The sequence below is a fragment of the Rhinatrema bivittatum genome, chromosome 2 (genome assembly GCF_901001135.1).
Source record: "Rhinatrema bivittatum chromosome 2, aRhiBiv1.1, whole genome shotgun sequence".
Classification (NCBI taxonomy): Eukaryota; Metazoa; Chordata; class Amphibia; order Gymnophiona; family Rhinatrematidae; genus Rhinatrema; species Rhinatrema bivittatum.
Window position 1 is genome coordinate 142,785,835 of NC_042616.1, and position 20,757 is coordinate 142,806,591.

Sequence of the window (20,757 nt, forward strand, 5' to 3'; positions counted from 1 at the left end):
AAATCAGTAGAAATCTTTTTCTCCTATCCTCTAGAAATCAGTAACAGAATTGTGCAGTCATGGCAAATTTGGTCCTGGAGCCCACAAGCCAGATCTGACTTTCAGAACTTCCATAATGAATATTCATGATAAATGTTTGGAAACAGATGAGTCACAGAAACAGAGATCCAAGCATCAGTTTAATTTGCATAATTTAGGTATCCTAAAATCAAACCAGTTTGCATAAGAGAACCCTGAGCTCACCATCTCTATAATAAAGGATCAGAAAACATTAAATGTCACTAAAGTTTTTTTTTTAACCTGCCTACCCTTGTCACGTTTTCCAACTTCTTTATGAAATGCCGGACAGGTTCCAAACCTGGCTTGTCTCTCTATTGAAAAGCGAGACATTTTATGTATGTGACAACAAATAAATACATTTATAAAACTTTTTTTTTTTTGTTTTTAGAGTAAGAAACCTCAACCCCTATTCCGCGAAGCAAAACGGAAAACTACAAAACTCGTCCTTACACTTCGTCTCGCGGAAGTGACGCCTTCTCTTCTATAAACTCAGGGGCGTTTCCAGGCAGTGTCCGCGCCTCCGGGGAGTGGCAGGAAGAGGGAAAGTGGGGTTACAGGCTCCGTTGTTGCTATAGGAACTGACGCCTGCTGAAAGGCGGCGAAGCCCGAAGAGGTGTGGTGAAGAAACCTGGCCCCTTGTGACCCATGGAATTTTTCGTGCCAGTCGAGAAATCCATATGCCGAAACGAAGAGGATTTGTATGATCTTCAGGTTTTCGTAGGTGCCGAACTTCCGCTTAGGTAAAAACGACTGCAATGATCAGAGCGCTTTCCTGGGTGGCGCCTGGTGCAAAGGCTTCCGCTATGGGCGCGGCGCCTTTTCCCGGACGGCGGCTTGACTAACTTCGGTTCCGGAGAGAAAATTCAGTTGTTTTCCATCCTACTCCGTATAGTTCTTTGACCAAAAAGTGAGCCAGTTTTCTCTCGGCTCTTAGCTTTTTAATGTCTTTGTCAGCCTTGCTTCCCAACCCTTCCTTCCTGGTGTTCAGGATATCCAGCATGAATATGCACATGAAATGCAGTGTTTCCACTATAATGCAAATATACCTCATGTACATGCATTGTAGATACCCTGAACACCTGGCTGTATTTGAGTACAGGTTTGGGAATCAAAATATAAGATTTACACTAAGTGCAGCAACAGACGGTTCCATTTCAGCCCCTTAGGCAATGCTTCTCAACCCTACCTATCCTCTGGGCATACCTACCTAGCCAGTCGGGTTTTCAGGCTATCCACAGTGAATGTATATGAGAGAGATTTACATACAGTGGAGACAAAGCATGCAAATCTATCTTATGTATAGTCATTGTGGATATCCTGGAAACCTGATTAGTAAGGGGTGCACCAAGTTCTGGGTTGCGAAGCATTGCCGTAAGGGGTGATTGGGTGTGGAGGCAGGACTCTGTTGCAATCTAGCAGTGCTGGAATAGGAAAAAAAAAGCATAAAGCGTGAACATGTAGTGCTAGGTCACTGACCAGGAAACTTTGTTGTTGATGTAGAATGTTTTTGAAATGTGGCAAATTGCTGCCTTTTCCTCATTGTAGCTGCAGTGGAAGGTACCTTGGCCTCTACCTGGTAGGTTCATTTTTAAATTAAGTATAATGCCCCCTTGACCACTTGCCCCAGTCTGGGACCAACCTGGCGGGAGCCCTCCCTAGGGCAGACTCCATTAGACCTCATGTTTTTGGCACTGGTGCCTCCACCTGGGGAAGAAGGGGTTGATGGGATTTCCCTCCCGTCACCCCAGGAAAACAAATGAACAAGGCTGGCAGTATGTATAAATATATACAGGTTTATTAGACTATATAAATATATACATTTCCACATGACTATGTACATTGTTAATACGATGTCAAACAGCACACTTATCTACGCATGGTTAGTAGTCTCAGGCCACGCAACTATATTCATTTCCACAAGATGCCAAATGTTAAATGTACTTGCTAATTTGGGGGTTTTGGCCCCTCACAGTATACCACCATATATTATAGAAGGGACCTCCTGAGTCCCCGCTTAATCGAGTGCTATTTTCCCCAAGTCTCACCCATGTGAAAAGATGCAACTGGGCTGGTGGGCAGTGTTGGCCTGGGGGGTCCGTTGTATCTAAATTGCTGCCATCTCCTTGGTGTTGCTTCTACTCTGCTGAAAGATCTGTACCAACGCTGGGGTCCACGTGCCTCCTGGGGAACCCAGCTCCGCCTCCTGGAATGCTGCTGGGGTCCATGCCCTCATGGGAAACCACTCTGCCTCTTGGAATGCTGCTGGGTCCACACCCTCCTGGAGGGACTGCTCAATCTGCTGCTGGGTTCCCCTTCTTCCCTGAGAGACTGCTCAATCTGCCGCTGGGGTCCATGCCCTCCTGGGGAACCACTCAATCTGCTGCTTGGGTCCACACCTTGGGGACCACTTGATCTGCCACTGGGGTCCACTTGTTCAAGGGGGACCCAGAGTCTCCTCCAGATTTGCTACTGGGGTCCCTGCCCTTTTGGCGAACTACATCTCCCAATCTGCCATTGTCCTTAAGTCCTTCTTCCTTGGTAGGAGGGCTTTTCCTGGCTTTGGTTTACCGCTCTAGTGTTAGTGATTCAGGCCTTCCACACTCTCAGCTTTTAGCTCCTCTAAGCTCATGGCCAGTCATTCACTCTTATCCAGCCTGGATGGGTTACCTTCTCTCAGCCAAAAGGCCAAATTCAGGCAGGACTATGGAAAGAGAATGTATGCACACTCCTTCATCCCACCTGGCTTTTTTTGTTGTTGTCTGAGAACTGGGTACCCAAGGGTCTGACTTCTCTTGTTAGTCAAGGTGAGAATCTATTTGTTTCCTAGGACTGTTTAGTACATTTCTTTAATACATCTGTCTTTCATTCAGAATTCTCCAATATAGGACTTTTCCAGTCATAGTTTTGTATGATTTAAAGTGATATTTCACTGCCAGGTTACCAACAGTAGTCTAGGGGGCTGTGACACGCAGATTCCCCTTCCTGAGTCTCTGATTCATCTATTCAGTGGTCATTTATGCATCATCACAGTAAGAGGTCTGGCAACCTTTTAAATCTCATTCTGTTTTCTGGGCTGGCAGCTCATGTTACACAGCTGCCTAAGAACATAAGAAATTGCCATGCTGGGTCAGACCAAGGGTCCATCAAGCCCAGCATCCTGTTTTCACCAGAGGCCAAACCAGGCCACAAGAACCTGGCAAGTACCCAAACACTAAGAAGATCCCGTGCTACTGATGCCAGCAGTAGCAGAGACCATTCCCTAAGTCAGCTTGATTAATAGCAGTTAATGGACTTTTTCTCCAAGAACTTATCCAAACCTTTTTTTTCCCCATTTATTTATTTATTATTTATTCAACAAGCATAATATGCATATACAAACATGAAATTATGGGGCAGGGGTGTGGCCGTTTATTGCGGCAGTTGCTACCCCTGATTGAGCTGGATGTTCATTGGGATGCGGATACGGCACTGCTCTCTGCATTGGTGGAGGGGTGGAAGGGAATTGGGGCCGGAGGGTGCTGGAAGCCAATAGTGACGGGGGAGGGGGAGAAAAAAAGGGGTGGGGGGGGGAAGATAAAAAAAAAAAGGGATAAACTGCATAGCTTGCTGGGCAGACTGGATGGGCCGTTTGGTCTTCTTCTGCCGTCATTTCTATGTTTCTATGTTTCTATGAAATGTCATTACGAATTGTAACTGTGTATTACATTCTAATAAAGCATGACAATCATATCAAACATAAGAGTGATACATAATGATTTTGTCGATGTAAATTTTTCAATAAAGCCCACTCCAGTCCCTACCCCCAATCGACTCGTCTGAACAATCTCGTCTCTGCAGGAGGTTAAGAGCCAACCTTAAATATAATAAGATTAAATTAAATTATATTATGGTCTGTGTCTGACAGAGATGGATGGTTTCCACAATTTCTCGAATTTATGAAGTTGCTTCCGCCTAATAGCAGTAAGTCTATTCAATTGATAAAATCGAGCTAGCCTCTTCAAGACTTGCGAGATTGACGGAGCAGTAGTGGTCTTCCATTTGAAGGCTATCTCACTTCTAGCGGCCAGAATTAATTGGAGGGATATCGGGTGGTCTCTCAGCCCCTGTTCCGTAATACTCTTATTGAGAAGACAAAACCAGGGATCTTTACAAATAGACATTCCTATAATGTTGCTTAAAACATCAAATACCCCTTCCCAGAACTGAGAGATGATTGGGCATTCCCACCAAATATGTAAAAACGTGCCTCTCTGTCCACGTAGTCTCCAGCATCCAGCATCTGCTGATGGATAGAACAAGTAGATTCTATCTGGCATAAGATACCAGTGGTACAACATTTTATAACTATTTTCTACGATGGCGGAAGAAATGGAGCATCTTTTTATTTGTATAAAGCATTGTTTAGCCTCTAGGCTAGAACCCAGGTCCCTCTTCCAGTGCTGTATGTGGGAAGGTGGCGTATTTCGATCCTTGTTAAGAATCCGATATATTTTAGATATCCCTTTCTTGGTATAACTTGCCTTGTCACACAGAACCTCAAAAAGGGACTTTCCTTGCTGCATGCTCCTCATAACAGACTTCTGTGCTAAGAAGTGTGTTACTTGCAAATAGAAATATGAATTCATGTTGTCTAATTGGTAAGTGTCTTGCAGCTCTTGGAAGCTCCTGAGGTGGGACCCAGTACATATGTGTTCAAATCTACTACATCCTTTAGCCCTCCACTTTTTCCCCAGTATCTCAGAACAGCCAGGGAGAAACTCTTTATTCCAAAAGGTAGGGGATCGAAAGAAATATCTGCGGTCCCCAACCACAGCTGTCTTCCATTTGTCCCAAATTTTCATGGTTACTGCCACCGTCGGGGGCATAGGATTTTGGATCGATCTGGCTTTCTGGGGCAACCATATCAGAGTATCCAGGGGAATACCATGCAGGAGGGCAGGTTCTAGTACCACCCACCTCTTTCCTCTGTTTCCACTATGCCAATCCAAGACAAATTTCAATTGGGCTGCCGCATAGTACCATGCCTCACAGGGTACTCCCAGCCCACCCCTATCAGAAGTCATGTAAAGCAACTTACGACCTATCCTGGGGGGTTGTTTACTCCAGATAAAATGAAGGAACTTTCTTTGCCAGAGGGCTATTTGGGAATCCGGGATTTAAATCGGTAGTAAAAATAAGTAAGCTTCTAAAGGGCATTCCTTTTGATCGCGGCTATTCTGCCTAGTCATGACAAATCATACCGCTCCCATTTACTGAGGTCTTCAGATAATTTTTTTCCAGAGACCCATATAGTTCATCTCATAGAGTTTATCCAAATTCGCACCTAGTTTGACGCCCAGGTATTTGATTTCATGTGGCTGAATTTTAAAGGGAAATTTATTCTTAATTTCCATAACTTTTTCTCTGCGCATTGATACATTTAAGAATTCGGACTTTCCCGCATTTAGCTGGTAACCCGAAATCTTACTAAATTGGGTTATCTCACTCATCACAAAAGATAAAGATTTCTCCGGGTAGGCCCCAGTGAAGAGGATATCATCTGCGAACAATGACAATTTGTATTCCTGATCTCCCACTACTAGCCCTTGTATGTCCTTATTTTCTCTAATCCTAGTTGCTAGCAGTTCTAAATATAGGGCAAAGAGAATGGGAGAGAGAGGGCAGCCCTGTCTCGAACCCCTTCCTATAGGAAAGGTCTCAGAATACCCGCCATTAATTTTAATACAAGCTAAGGGGTTGCTATACAATCTTTGGATCCAAGTGGAAAAATTTCCACCCAGTCCCATCTTTACTAGGAGAGTAAACAAGTAGTCCCAGTGAACTAGATTGAATGCTTTCTCAGCATCTATTGTAAGAAGAGCTAATGGGACATGAGTAACTTTCGCCTGCCAAACGACATTTAGGATTCTCCGGATATTGTCCGCCACCAATTTCCCTGGCATAAATCCTGTTTGATCGGGATGAATCTCTTTCATACCCCTGAGCCGATTTGCCAGGATTTTTGCCAGAATTTTGAGATCCAAATTAATAAGTGATATGGGTCTATAGGAGGCACATAAAGTTGTATCTCGACTCGGTTTGGGGAGTACTGTTATTCCCGCCATATTTGTAGCAGGATCAATGTGACTGCATTTAAGCAAATCATTGAAGGCAAAGGTCAGGGATCCAGTGATTTCTGAACTAAGTATTTTATAGAAACCTGCTGAGAACCCGTCTAGCTCAGGGGCCTTACCCAATTTTAAGTCTTTTATCACCTGCGATACCTCTGATTCTGAGATCTCTTTATTTAGTCTATCTTGTTGATGAGAGTCTAGACTAGGGAGATACAGGTCCCCCAAGAATTCTGCAATTTCAGATATTTGGATGTCTTGCCAGGTCTGGTACAACTCTTGGAAAAATTGGGAGAACCTGTCTCGAATCTTACCACAGTTGGAAATGAGTTCGCCCTCTCTCCTTTGATTTTAAGAATTTGGTTCTGTAATATTTTTGCTTTGAGGTTTCCTAGCTAATAGCTTGCCCGCTTTATTACCTCTCTCAAAGTATTCCTGTTTAACTTTGTCCATTTGAAATTCTATTTCCTCCATATCCAGAGTTTTCAATTCAACCCCCAACCCAGCTTCTGCCTGCCTTTTATGTCTAATTTCCAATTTCGCCAATTTATTCATTAACTTCAAACGCCTAGCCGCTGTGGACTTTTTCATGAAAGCAGCTCAAGCAATTAATTTGCCTCTCGCCACCGCCTTAAAGCATTCCCATATACTGCTGCCCTTGACCTTCCCATTCTTATTATCAATTAGATAATCTCCCATCTCTTTCTTCAGACTCGCACAAAATTCCTTATCATCCAGCAATCTTTCATTAAGTCACAATTTTCTCTTCCCCGGGGGTCCTCCCACCCCTTTAAGTGAGATCCACACCGCTGCATGATCAGACCAGGTGATATTATCTATCCCGGATGCTCTCACCCTATTCTCCAATCCCTTATCAACCAAAAAGAAGTCAATATGGGAATAAACCTTGTGTACTTTTGAGAAAAAAGTATAGTTACATTCAGCGGGGTGAAAAAGGTGCCAAGCATCTATCAGGGCCCATTCGGCCATTAGAATCTTCAATCCCTGTCTGTTACCCTTAGTAGAACCCCCCCCCCCCCCCCCCCCCCCGTGTGTCCACTGTTATCTAAGTAAGGATATCTTGTTAAGTTGAAATCACCCCCCTCAATTAAACTGTCCAGGAATTTATTTTAAACATGAACAGTTCCATCAAACGATCAATAGAAGGGCACTGCATATTTTAGGCACCCTGCTATCACCTTCTCACTACATTCAGTTGAGGGAGATCCAGAATACTCCAGAGGGTCTTTCCAACATGTACACGTCTGGATTAGAACACCAGGCACCAATGAGGCACCTGCAATAAAGTACAAATAGTACAGATGACAAAGGACAATATGTAAACAAATCCTTTGAGTCAGTCCATATCCTCGGATGTTATTCCTTTTCTGTTTCTTCTGAAGGAGAAGTATCTCCTTTTCTATGAGCTTGCAGATCTGGAACACAACACACGTCATGATATCTGACCATCTCTGGATCCTGAATATCAGTAAATAAAGAAAAAATACAGCTCCACAGCTTCCACAAGCCGGATCAAACTCCTGGGGGGTCAGCTAACTCATGGCAGTACACACCATCCCACTTCATCAAAGGAATAGCATCCTCCAAGCTCATCTGGATGGTTATCCCCTTCTCTGTCAGTGCTTCAGACAAACTCATCACTTCCTTTTCTTCCTGTTAGACCAGTCATTGTGTATGGGATATTGCTCCCCCACAGTTGATGAGGACAGAGGACACACTTCTTTTATGACTTCACTCTGGGCTATGAGGGGTGTGGTCCTAATCCATTTCAGTAGTCTCTGTCTTTAGCAACTCTGGACACGAAGAGGATGTTAAACTTCCATAGTCAGGGTGTTGGTTGAGTCCTTGTTGCTCCTGGGACAACAGCCTCTACGGGTTGATATTCCCAGTAAGAACAGTCTCCCAGGGTCTGCCCTGGACAAGTTCTTGGAAGGTTATCCCAGTACTCTTAGGGGTCTGTGTAACCTCAGAATGACAAAGATTATCCCAGTACACTTAGGGGTCTGTAGAGCCTCCAGAGAACAGTTCCTGGATCCATAGTAACCTGGTAGCCCTTAAGTTGGGGAAAATAAAAAACAGAGCTTGCAGGACACTCTCTCTCTCTCTCTCCTCCCCCCCCCCCCCCCTCCAGTGGACAATGAAGGCAAAAAAAAAAAGCCTAAGGCTTGGAAGAGCAAAAGCAGGAGAAAGCTGGGAATGCTTAGCAGCAGGCAGTGGCTCCCTGGAACTGGTGAGTTGCAGCTGTGCCATTTATTTCCATGTGGGAAGAAAGTAAGCAATTTGTTTTGTGTGTTATTTGTGTGTGCACATTGGCAATACAATACCATATGCGGAAATATATATTATTATTTTATGAATGGAGATCTCATAAGTATTACCGAGAGCTTCTCTTTGTTTTGAATCTCTTGTTCTGCTTACTTGTGGTCTTAATTTATACATACACAGTCAAATTGTATGTATTACGACTGTTATAACCTTTTAATCATCGATCTCCACTCACTGTATCTAATTTTCCAATTTTCTTTAAGATTTTTGAAATTTTTCTTAATGCTTAATAACAAGGACACATCATTTCCTTGCGGTCTCTCGAGATGACTTAGTGCCATAGGAACAGCCCAACTACCCGACAAAGCTCGTGTTTCGCTGCTTCTTCAGGGGCATGCGGTACTTCTTCTGAATTATCTAGGATATAAAGACCAAAATACCTTGCTTGTGTTCACACAGACATTAGATCGTTATAGACATTATTTAACCCATAGTTACATACGTTCCTTGCATCTTATCACCCACTCGTGTCCTGCTCTATTGCTTCAGCGTTTCCAAATAGGATCCTCCATTTTGATTTACTAGGCTTTTTAAACCTGCGTGCCACTTCAGCTACAGCCAATCACTATACCACTGATGTTATATCCAACGACCAATAGAATACATTCAATAATTTTAGGTCAGCGACATCCACTCAACACAGTCATTCATACCATCTGGGGTTTGGGAAGACAATTTAAAAATCCACCATTGCTCTCAAAAATTCAATTGTTGTTGGAAATCACCTCCCCGATCAGAAAATTGCAATTTGTCCAAAATGGTCCATCCGAGTTGCTCAAAAGTATGCTGTTGAATGCAATGTTTCACTATAGGTGCTTCAGTGTTCCCTGTTCTGAAGTGGCTCCTGTGTTCTCTTAGGTGTATTTTAATTTGTCTAATGGTACGACCCACATAAATGGATGGACATGTGCATTGAATTAAGTAAACATTTGTAGATTCGCAATTTGTTGTCCATTTCTTTTTGAAAAATTCTCCTGTTTTCGGATGTCGCCAATAGTTTCCAGTAGTTGTGTTTGCACACATATCACAATTACCACAGCATTCATGGTTACTCTCCATTGATGTATGCTTTGAATTTTAAAGAGAAGAATGGACCACCTGATCTCAGATATTTCTGCTCCTTTGATTTGAAATTAATGGTAAGTCTGAAAAGATTGTGTGTAATTGTAAAATGTGCCAGTGTCGTTTGATACTCTGTGCTATTAAATATGCCTTGTCTGTGTGATGTAAAACACACACATTCATGGCAACTGGCCGTCTTGATTGATATTCGAGCAATGCTGTGCATGGAGAATATAGTGCTCTTTTGTATGCCTTACGCAGTACCGAGTACAGATATCCTTGCTCGAAAAATCTGGTGGCCATCTGAAAAGCTTGTAAATTAAATTCCTCATTGGTTGAACATAATCTCCGCATTCTAAAAAACTGGCTGACTGGTAGACCATTCTTGAATGCTCGGGGATGAAAACTGTGATACATGAGTAATTTGTTTCTCTCTATTGGTTTGCAATGTACTGTTATATGCAAAGCCAGACCCTCTTTATTAATCAAAATGTCCAAAAAGACTATCTGCATACTGTATTGTGAAGTAAATTTCAAATGGGGGTCAATAGTATTGATCCATTCCAAAAATTTGTTCAGAGTTTGTTCATCTGAAGTCCAGAAAAATAATAAATAAATAGTCTATGTATCTAACCCAAAAAGAAATTTCTGTGAACCAAGAAGAAGTATAAATGAATTGACGTTCTAGACTAGGGGTGGGCAAGTCCGGTCCTCGAGGGCTGCAAACCAGTCGGGTTTTCAGGATGCCCCTAATGAATATGCATGAAATAGATTTGCATACAACTGAGGCAGTGTGTATGCAGGTCTCTCTCATGCATATTCATTAAGGATATCCTGAAAACCCGACTGGTTTGCGGCCCTCGAGGACCGGAATTGCCCACCCCTGTTCTAGACAATCCATAACTAAATTTGCTATGGAAAGGGCAACTGACGACCCCATTGCAATTCCGTGTGTTTGTAAATAAAAATTATTATTATTAAACAAAAAATAATTGTGTTGCAATACTAATTTTGCTATTTCCATCAAAAAAGAATGTGGAATTCTTCATCCAACTGGTCTGCCAGGGTCTCTTCAATGATGTTAAGTGCTACCTCTTGGGCCACATTTGTGTACAGTGATATCACGTCCATAGATACCATCATTACTGAAGGCGATGATAGAACTTCTCCCTGCAATTTGTTCAATATTTGGATTGTATCTTGTACATACAATCTCATTCGTTTAACATATGGCTGTAAGAATTTGTCCAAAAATATTGCCAATGGTTCTAATACAGAGTCATTGCTCGAAATGATGGGACATAGTGGTGGATTTATTAAAGTTTATGGATCTTTGGGACTCCTTACAATACTGGAATATGGGGATGTTCCACACTCAAAAATGACTGTTCTTTGCATGTTAAAAACGAAGTAGTTTTTTCAACTAATAAGTTTTTAATTGTTTTCTATAATTCTAAAGTGGGATCGCGTTCTAATTGACAGTAATATTTTATGTCTGAAACTTGTTCCGTCAACGCTTGAATATATTGATCACTATCTTGTATCACGAAACTGCCATGAATGTGTGTGTTTTACAACACACAGACCAAGGCATTTTAATAGCACAGAGTATCAAATGATACTGGCACATTTTACAATTAGACACAATCTTTTCGGACTTACCATTAATTTCATATCAGAGGAGCAGAAATATCTGAGATCAGGTGGTCCATGCTTCTCTTTCAAATTCAAAGTATACATCAATGGAGGGTAACCATGAGTGCTGTGGTAATTGTGATATGTGTGCAAACACAACTACTGGAAACTATTAGCAACATCCAAAAACAGGAGAATTTTTCAAAAAGAAATGGACAACAAATTGCGAATCTACAAATGTTTACTTAATTCAATGCACATGTCCATCTATTTATGTGGGTCGTACCATTAGACAGATTAAAATATGCCTAAGAGAACATAGGAGCTGCTTGAGGGCAGGGATCACTGAAGCACCTATAGAGAAACATTGCATTCAACAACAACATATTTTTGAGAAACTCAGATGGACCATTTTGGACAAATTGCAATTTTCTGATCGGGGAGGGGATTTCCAACAATTGAATTTGAGAAAGCAATGGTGGATTTTTAAATTGTCTTCCCAAACCCCAGATGGCATGAATGACTGTGTTGAGTGGATGTCGCTGACCTAAAATCATTGAATGTATTCTATTGGTCGTTGGATATAACGTCAGTGGTATAGTGATTGGCTGTAGCTGAAGTGGCACACAGGTTTAAAAGCCTAGTAAATCAAAATGGAGGATCCTATTTGGAAACGCTGAAGCAAGAGAGCAGGACACGAGTGGGTGCTAATATGCAAGGAACATATGTAACTATGGGTTAAATAATGTCTATAACGATCTAATGTCTGTGTGAACACAAGCAAGGTATTTTGGTCTTTATATCCTAGATAATTCAGAAGAAGTACCGCATGCCCCTGAAGAAGCAGCGAAACACGAACTTTGTCAGGTAGTTGGGCTGTTCCTATGGCACTAAGCCACCTCAAGAGACCGCAAGGAAATAAGTGTCTTTGTTATTAAGCATTAAGAAAAATTTCAAAAATCTTAAAGAAAATTGGAAAATTAGATACAGTGAGTGGAGATCGATGATTAAAAGGTTATAACAGTCATAATACATACAATTTGACTGTGTATGTATAAATTAAGACCACAAGTAAGCAGAACTAGTGCCTCCTTATTAGCGCAGGCCCTAATTTAAATACCGAATCGCGCGCCCAGGAGAGGTGCTTGGGTGCACGTTGGGAGAGAGGGCGCTCGCCTCGGAACGCCAGCTCTCCCGCGGACTTTATTGAATCGGCCTGTATGGGATCTGGGGAGGCTCAACCCCTCCAAAGGCAAGGGGGGCGATAAGTATCTCTGGCAGTTAACTTTTGCTCCAGTCTTTATTATGGCAATGCACAAAGCTTATCTAGCTATGTAGGTTCCTGCACCTCCTAGAACTCATGATAGTTTAAGGGATGATATGTGCCCCCTAAGGACAACAGTTAAGAGGCCAAAGGAAAGCAGAGTCCCCTTTGAGGGGACATTCAAGAACCAATGCCTCCAAGGAAGTGTCATGGTCTGGGGGAGATTCAGGATTCTCAAGACGGGGAGTTTTAATCAGATGAAGGTAACTCCCATATATACCTCTTCCGGAAAGAGAAGCTGGCACCTCTCATATCCAGTATTGTGGACGCTCTAGGGATATCAGTTATTCCCTTGGAAGACTTGGCCGAAGGGGATCCTATCCTTCAGGATATTAGCCACTGAAGGCATTCCCCTTTTACAGCACCCTTACGCATATGGTTCTTCCTGAAAGGGATACTCGGGGGGAGGCAAAAGGGGGGAAGACTTTTAAGCAAAATCTACTCTTGCCACTGAGGGAGAGGAATAACCTCCTCAGAAATCCCCTGAGTCAATGCTTTGGTCTCAGCAGTTACACACAAGAGCACATTCTGGTAGAAGGGAGTTCAGCATCGAAGGACCCCCAAGCTAAGAAAATAGAAACAGGATTTGGGAATAAGCTTGTGATCACATAGCCATCCTACAGATGACCTACCTTCTGGGGATTTTCAACATGTTGACTGCCTCAATAGGGTGTTTTGTCCACATGAGTGATCCCCCACATCAGTTGATAGCAGATAAGCTGTTCGATCCTTGAGAACACCTGCTGATTGACTTACTTATGTCATAGGAAATCAGAAAAATGGAAAGATTTTGCTCCATTCTTCCAAGGTCCGTTCTGGACACTTTTCTGCTCAGCTGGAATGCAAATCTCATGTATGCTTTTCCACTGCTTCTGTTAATAGCCAGGGCAGAGCAGAAAGTGCTCAAAGATCGGTCACATGTGATACTTATTGTATCAGCATTGCCCAGAAAGTGTGGTTCTCACACTTTGCCCATTTGTTTGTTAGCCCCCCCCCCCCCCCCAATTCTTCTAGGGGTTGATCTAACTTTATTGACTCAAGAAGAGGGCTGTCTGTATCATCTGAACCTCCTTTCTCTCAAATTGATGGTATGGATGTTAAGCAGTTGCTGATCACTACTCTATCCCTGCCCAAAGAAGTTGAAGATGTACTGATATCTGCCAGTATGCCCTTATCCAGAAGGGTTTACAATTTTAAATAGAAACGGTTTTCCGCCTGGTGCCCTTGGAACTCCCTGGACCTAATCATTTGCGAACTATGGCAGCTTCTTCACTACTTAGTACTTACTGTCTCTTTCATCGTTGGTTCTTTGTATCTATTTGGTCATGGTGCATCTCCGTGCCATAGCAGCCTACCATATTCAAGTGGAGGAAAGACCAATATCCACTCATCATTTAGTAACAAAGTTTATGAAAGGCTTATGGCATATGAAACCTCTGGTAACCAAACCACTAGTACCTTGGAGTCTGCTTTTTGAAGTTTCTCACATGGAAAGTGTTATTCCTTGTTGTGATCACTTTAGCTAGGAGAGTCAGAGAGACATTGGTGCATTAGTCTCCTTATATGTAATTATTTCACAATAAATTGGTGCCAAAAATGGTGACAGCTTTTCATATAAATCAAGCCCTTGTATTACCCATGTTCTTTCCAAGCAGCACACACACACACAAGGGAAAAAGTCCTTCATCCTTTGGATGGTAACAGAACCTTAGCTTACTGCTGGACAAGAACTCGGCCACATTGCCAGGCCTTGCAACTATTCATTTCTTAAAATCCTAACCATTTAGGAATAGCAGTTGCCAAATGCACTCTGTCCAACTGGCTAGAAGACTGTATCTCACATTGTTGTGCTCTTGCTGGCCTCCAGTTTACAGACTTTGTTTAGACTCATCATGTGAGAGCCATGGCTACATCAAAAGTATACACCTAAGTGCAAATCCCACCCCAGTGCTGCCCCCAGAAATAGCTTTGTTCACTGTGGGTAAGCTTACATGTATTTATACTTTTGGAGAAGAGATGGCTGAGGGGGGATATGATAGAGGTTTTAACATCATGAGAGGTCTAGAACGGGTAAATGTGAATCGGTTATTTATTATTTCTGATAATAGAAGGACTAGGGGGCACTCCATGAAGTTAGCATGTAGCACATGTAAAACTAATCGGAGAAGATTCTTTTTCACTCAACGCACAATTAAACTCGAGTTTGTTGCCAGAGGATGCAAATTTGTTGCCTATGCTTGCAAGTTTACCTTCTGATAGAACTGACCAGGGTTGGACTGACAGTAATCTGGGACCCTGGGCATTAAACGTTATTGGCCTGTATTGCCTATTGTGCAAATGGTCAGTCTGCTCTTGGAACAGGCAATTTTGTAAAAGGCCATTTCTGTGGGTAAAGCACTGTTTTATCCACAGAAATAGCTTTTAAATTTACATGCTAAATGGCTGAAGAGAGGTCAGCTTGAAAAATGTTGTCAAAGAATGAAATAAACTTGAAAAGTAAAGATCCTAAGTAGACAAAAATAAAACCTGAATAGGTAAGAGGGTTGAAATTAAAGATAATGCAAGAATGTAGTAGGAAAAGATGGGGGTCAAGGAGGCATCACTTCAGCAATTCAAAAACAAGGAACACAGTATGATTTGTTTGTGTCTGTAATGTCACATAGCGGCACATGAAGTTTGCGTTAACTCTCTAGAGCAGTGGTTCCCAACCTGTGGTCTGTGGACACCTAGGAGTCTTCCAGACCATAACAGGAAGTCTGCGAGTTGTGGGAAAAAAAAAAAAGCACAAAGAAGAGGTGCAATAGGCCACCTCTGGACTCCATCCCACAGCGGCCATGATAGAGGAGGCTTGAGACCTCCAGTGCGCCCCATCTCATCAGCAACTGAAGAGTGAAAAAATCTGTGGGGCTGCTGGCAGCCTGAGTGAAGAGCAGGCCATGGGACCTCTCTCTTCCTGCAGACTCCAGGAAAAAGATAAGGAGAGGCCTGGGTGAAAGAGACGGTGTATGAGCATGCGTGTGTGAGAGAGAGCCTATGTGAATGAAAAAGAGGGAGCTTGTATGTGTGTGTGTGTGTGTGTGGGGGGGGGGGGGTGAATGTGTGTGAATGAGAGAGCATGTGATTTGAGAAAGAGGGGGAGTTTGTGTGTGAGCATGTGTGTATGAGAGAGAGGGAGCATGTTTGTGTGAGCATATTTGAGAGAAAGGGAATGTATACAGGATGTGTGTATGAGAGGAGAAAGTTTGTGTACCATCCTCCCCACTGCTGCTAATCCACAGCAAACTGGAAGTCAAAAGTTCCCAGGTATGGAGAATGGGGAGATGTTTAATCCTTATTAATTTTAATTATTGGCTATTATTTGATGTCTGATGATTTGAAATATTTTATTGTTTGGGAAATTTAAAAATAATTGATATGAGTTTTAAATTATTGGATATTCTATGTCAGTTATTTTGAAATATTCTTTTTATTAGTATGGTTTTACCATTATTGATATTTTATATTTCTTGATTGTATTTGATGTTTATTGAGGAACAGCAATGTTTCTATTTTTCCATTGTTTAATGCATACAGACTCTGGCTTGCGGTTTTCAGTTAAGTTTTAATCTGCATGTTTGTATTTATACGTTTGGAGAAGAGATGGCTGAGGGGGGATATGATAGAGGTCTTTAACATCATTATAGGTCTAGGATGGGTAAATGTGAATCGGTTATTTATTCTTTTGGATAATAGAAGAACTAGGGGGCACTACATGAAGTTAGCATGCAGCACATGTAAAATTAATCGGAGAAGATTCTTTTTCACTCAACGCACAATTAAACTCTGGAGTTTGTTGCCAGAGGATGCAGTTAGTGCAGTTAGTGTAGCTGGTTTAAAAAAAGGTTTGGATAAGTTCTTGGAAGACAAGTCCATTAACTGCTATTAATCAAGTTGACTTAGAAAACAGCCACTGCTATTACTAGCATCTGTAGAATGGGATATACTTAGTTTTTGGGTACTTGCCAGGTACTTGTAGCCTGGATTGGCCACTGTTGGAAACAGGATGCTGGGCTTGATGGACTCTTGGTCTGACCCAGTATGGCAATTTGTTTCTTCTGTTTCTTATGGTCTCTGAATTCTTGTATTTCTGTGTTCTGCATGTGTGACTTAGGTGAGGTATTCTGCTAACATGAAGTTTCTATATAGGGGTCTATAGCAGCCTGGCTTGTTCTGTTTTCTTAATAGGAGGTATATTTGTGTTTTAGGGCCTATTGTAATATTTGCAGTGTTGCCTTTTCATAGGTAAGGTGGTTATAGTTTGAGTCTGGTAGTTAGGATATGACAGAATTCCTATAGATTCTGAGAACATTTTTTGCAGGATTTTGTAGTCTACTATGTTACTGGTAGTAGAGGGAGTTTGTGTTGCTGTTACTGAGGTGAAAACAGAATTTGAATCTTCTTTTTTTTTTTTTGTAGTGAGTTGTAAGGGGAAATGTCCTTGTTCTTCTCTGCGTCCTTTGTTAGAGGAGTTTCTGTGAACACAGGGTACTGTAGAACGTAAGATGCAGGTTTTATATTGGGATTTGTCCTACTCATATATAGAAGAATTTTTAATTGATGCTCTTGAATAATTTTAATAGTAGTTTTACTTAGTGGTTTGAAACTGGCCAGGGTTTTTTTTGTTATTTAGAAGGCTCTTCTGTCTAGAGATGTCACCAAGAGACATGCCCCATACCTTGCGATAATGGTGCAAAATGTTTGTAGCAGTGCCTCTTGTTTTATGTGCGAGGGTGTCCTGTCCCTGCATATATGGAATTCAATAACAGGCATGATTGGAGAGAGCCACTGGACCTCTGTCAATATCAAACTAATAGGGTGGTTTCCCTGTCACAGGTGATTTTCTTTAAAAATAGTATGAATAATTTTCAAAAAAATACCATGTTGGGGGGTGGAAGCTGGGAGGGAAATATGTGCACCAAACCTCTCTCCACATCTCCTTTTTTGTGATGTGGGCATGTCTCAGACATCCCTCTTTTGCCCTTCCCCATCAGTCTTTCAGTCTCTGTCTTTGATCCACAGTCCCCCCCTCTCTCTCCACCAGTCCATCCTGCCAGTCAGTCTCTTTTTCACCATACAGCAGTCCAGCCCCACTAGTTGCTCTGTCTCTTTCTCTCCACCACTCCATCCCATCAGTCTGTCTCTCTCACTCTCCCTCCAGTCCCCCACCAGTCTCTCTCTCTCTCCTCTAGTCCATCTCTGCCAGTCTGTCTTTCTCTCTCCCACCCTGCCAGTCACTCTTTCTCTCTATCTTCCTCTACCAGTCCATTTCCCCAGTTGCTCCAGATCCAGCTGTTGAGATTAAAGGGTGGATCCTTGGGCCGACCGTTGAGGACAGTCGGGAGGCAGACCGCCAGGCAAGGACTGATCTTCACCTGGAAACCCGAAACGCCCCCGGAGGAGCCGTTGGCGCCCGGGTCGCTAGGGCTTAGGTGTCTTCGCCCTGGAAGTCCGAGGTCCCCCCGGGAGGAGCCCGTAGGGACCCGGACCGCTGGGACTTAGGTGAACTGCTGGCTAGAAGAATCAGTCCGAGGTCGAAGTAGGAGCGGAAGTCACGGGTAGTCGATCCGGTGTCTAGGCAGGCAGCAGGAGTCAAAACGAGGAGACAGTCCGGGGTCCGGGCAGGCAGCAGGCAAGGGCAAGGTCAGGTCCAATCCGGGTCACAGGCAGGCAGCAGACAGAGGCAAGGTCAGGTCCAATCCGGGTCACAGGCAGGCAGCAGACAGAGGCAAGGTCAGGTCCAATCCGGGTCACAGGCAGGCAGGCAGAAGAACGCAGAAACACTGGTACTGGCAAGCAGGAACAGGGAATCCAGGAACGGCAACTCTTCACAAGGTGACCACGTTGCAAGGCAACTTCCTGGGGACTGACGCCGGTTTAAACAGCCCGCTGTAGCTGACGTCACTGGGGGGGGCGGTCCAGCACATCCGGGTGCTGGACCGTGAAAAACCCAGCCCTCGCGCGTGCGCGTTCCCCCGAGGGGGAGGAGTCCCGCGGAGCTGACGGCGTCTCACACGCGGGGAGGCCATTACCACGCGGCCTGGCCGACCCCGAATCGCGTGGATCGCGGCAAGGCCCCGGACCCAGGAGGGAAGGTAAGGGCTCAGGCGGCGCAGCGGTGGCTGAGACCGCAACACCAGCTCTGTGGGTACCTGTAGCTACTACATAAGTTACTGATTATGAGTACATTCTTCCACATTTACTGCTGTGCTTTGCAATTATATGTATTCAATTTAGATCAGTAAGCATTATTTAATAAGTTTTATATACCATATTATGAATGAGTTTTATATATTATGAATAACTTTTCTATATATAGAAAATAATTGCAGGTAAAAATGAAAGAGAAGCATGTGAGGGTCTGTGAAAATTCTGGAACTAGAAAAGAGGTCCATGCTTCCAAAAAGGTTGGGAACCTCTGCTCTAGAGCTTGGTAGTGGCTCCTACTGACCTGCATGTGATAGATCACATGATATCTCATCAAGACTGTTAAGTATGCTTATTTTTGGAGGAGATAATTATGCTAACTGAATAAAAATATTGCTAATACTTTTGCTTTATTCTTCACAAGTGTGACTTGAACAGAAGTTAGAAAAATTGTAGAAAATAGCTGAAATAAATACAAGAATAATATGTGGGTTAAATATTTTAATTTGCAGTAATATAGAACATGGCACAGGCTACACAATGTTTGCTTGAATATAATATGGAATCAACACTTTGATCTTAAATATGACAACTGCACATATACTTTTGATTCCCTCTAGGCCTTCCATAGCAGATCAGTTAAGAGTGGGCTTCTTTTCAGCAGATCATGCAACTCAAACAGATAGCAGTGAAATATTGGAAATAAAGGAAGTGACTAATCTGATGCACGTCCTGGGAAAGGTAAATCTGTTTCAGAGCTTTATACCTATTTTTTTTAATCGCGCTGACTGGATTTAGCATAACAATCATCACTATCCTCTGTAATATTTAAATGTTATTGCAGCAGTGCATGTTAACAAAAACTATTTTGGTGAACCCAAAATCTACAAGTAAATTGTATAGAGCTACCAAATAATGAACTTTATTAAAATGGCACATCACATTTAAGTGCCCATTTTTACAAGTGTAGGAGTTAGGATTTGTATATGTTATTAGTATGAAACTAGTCTGTGCAGGAAAAAAATGTTATATAATCAGCTCTAAATAAATTGCCTAAGAATAAATAAGATCTGAGTCATGAACAGAGGATGATCTCTTCTTGGCCTTTTGACTGATATGAAGAGCCTGTAGAATATAGGGGTGTTAATAATACCCTGCCACCTGACTCCCACTGGGGACATGAAAATGTTTTTATCTAGAAAAATTGGGAGAATGAAATCTCCCACTGCAAAAAACTCAACTCTAAATAAATGAGGCAGACATGGTCCAGCTAACAAATCTATCGGATTTAGTGGGCTATCAATCACAGGCACAAAGTGGGCCAGCTAAATATGGTGAGATTCACTGGGTGGCCAATCATAGTCATTGTCAAAGGCCAGCTAAACATGTGAAAGGAATCAGAGAGCTGTCAGTCACAGTAACTGTCACAGGCTACTGAGGTTCAGTGAGCTATCAATCAGTCATCATAAGTCAGCTAAACGCTCAGCCAGGCTCAGCAGGCGGTCAGTCACTGTTGTATCAGCGTACTGTCTCCTCTTTCTCAGATTCTTTAGTAAAATCAGCAAAATGCCTTACTCCCATATCTTCTTTTTCTAACCCTGTTTCAACCTGTACTCTCATTACCCTTAACCTGTCCTTTTCCTTTCTTCTCACAAGGATCTGTCTCCATTTATGACAACCTGCCTGTCTTTCAGCCTTTATTCCCTTTCTGCTTAATTAAAGATCTCTTCTGTCTCACCCCAGTTTGTTTTACAACCTCTGTTCTTATCCTCAGCCTAGCATCTCTCCCCTCTTCCCCAAATTAATTGCTTGCCTTGTCCCCCAGTCTCAGCTCCTTAACTGTTTTCTTCCTTTCCCCATCATAGTCTGTTTTCCACCTGTTTCTCCCCTCCAAAAGTGCTATGCCTATCTATTCTCCTATCCCTTTCCTCCATTCCTGCGGTCTGCCTTCCCTCTTTTTTTCTTTCTCTTGACCTTTCTTCCCTTATGTCCTTTTCTCCCCCTTCTATGATCTGTAGCACCTCCCTCCACTGCTTG

The 20,757-nt window shown here is 42.6% G+C and overlaps 1 protein-coding gene across 1 annotated transcript in view; it reads left to right on the plus strand.

The window, feature by feature from the left end:
• Positions 1-244: 244 nt before the first annotated feature.
• The window catches only part of C2H10orf67 (chromosome 2 C10orf67 homolog), a 78,217-nt gene continuing 57,704 nt past the window's right edge, over positions 245-20,757 (plus strand). The window contains exons 1-2 of the mRNA XM_029588701.1: positions 245-800; positions 19,341-19,461. Coding sequence (XP_029444561.1) covers positions 706-800; positions 19,341-19,461 — 216 coding nt within the window. The 5' untranslated portion in view covers positions 245-705. The remainder of the gene's footprint in view (positions 801-19,340; positions 19,462-20,757) is intronic.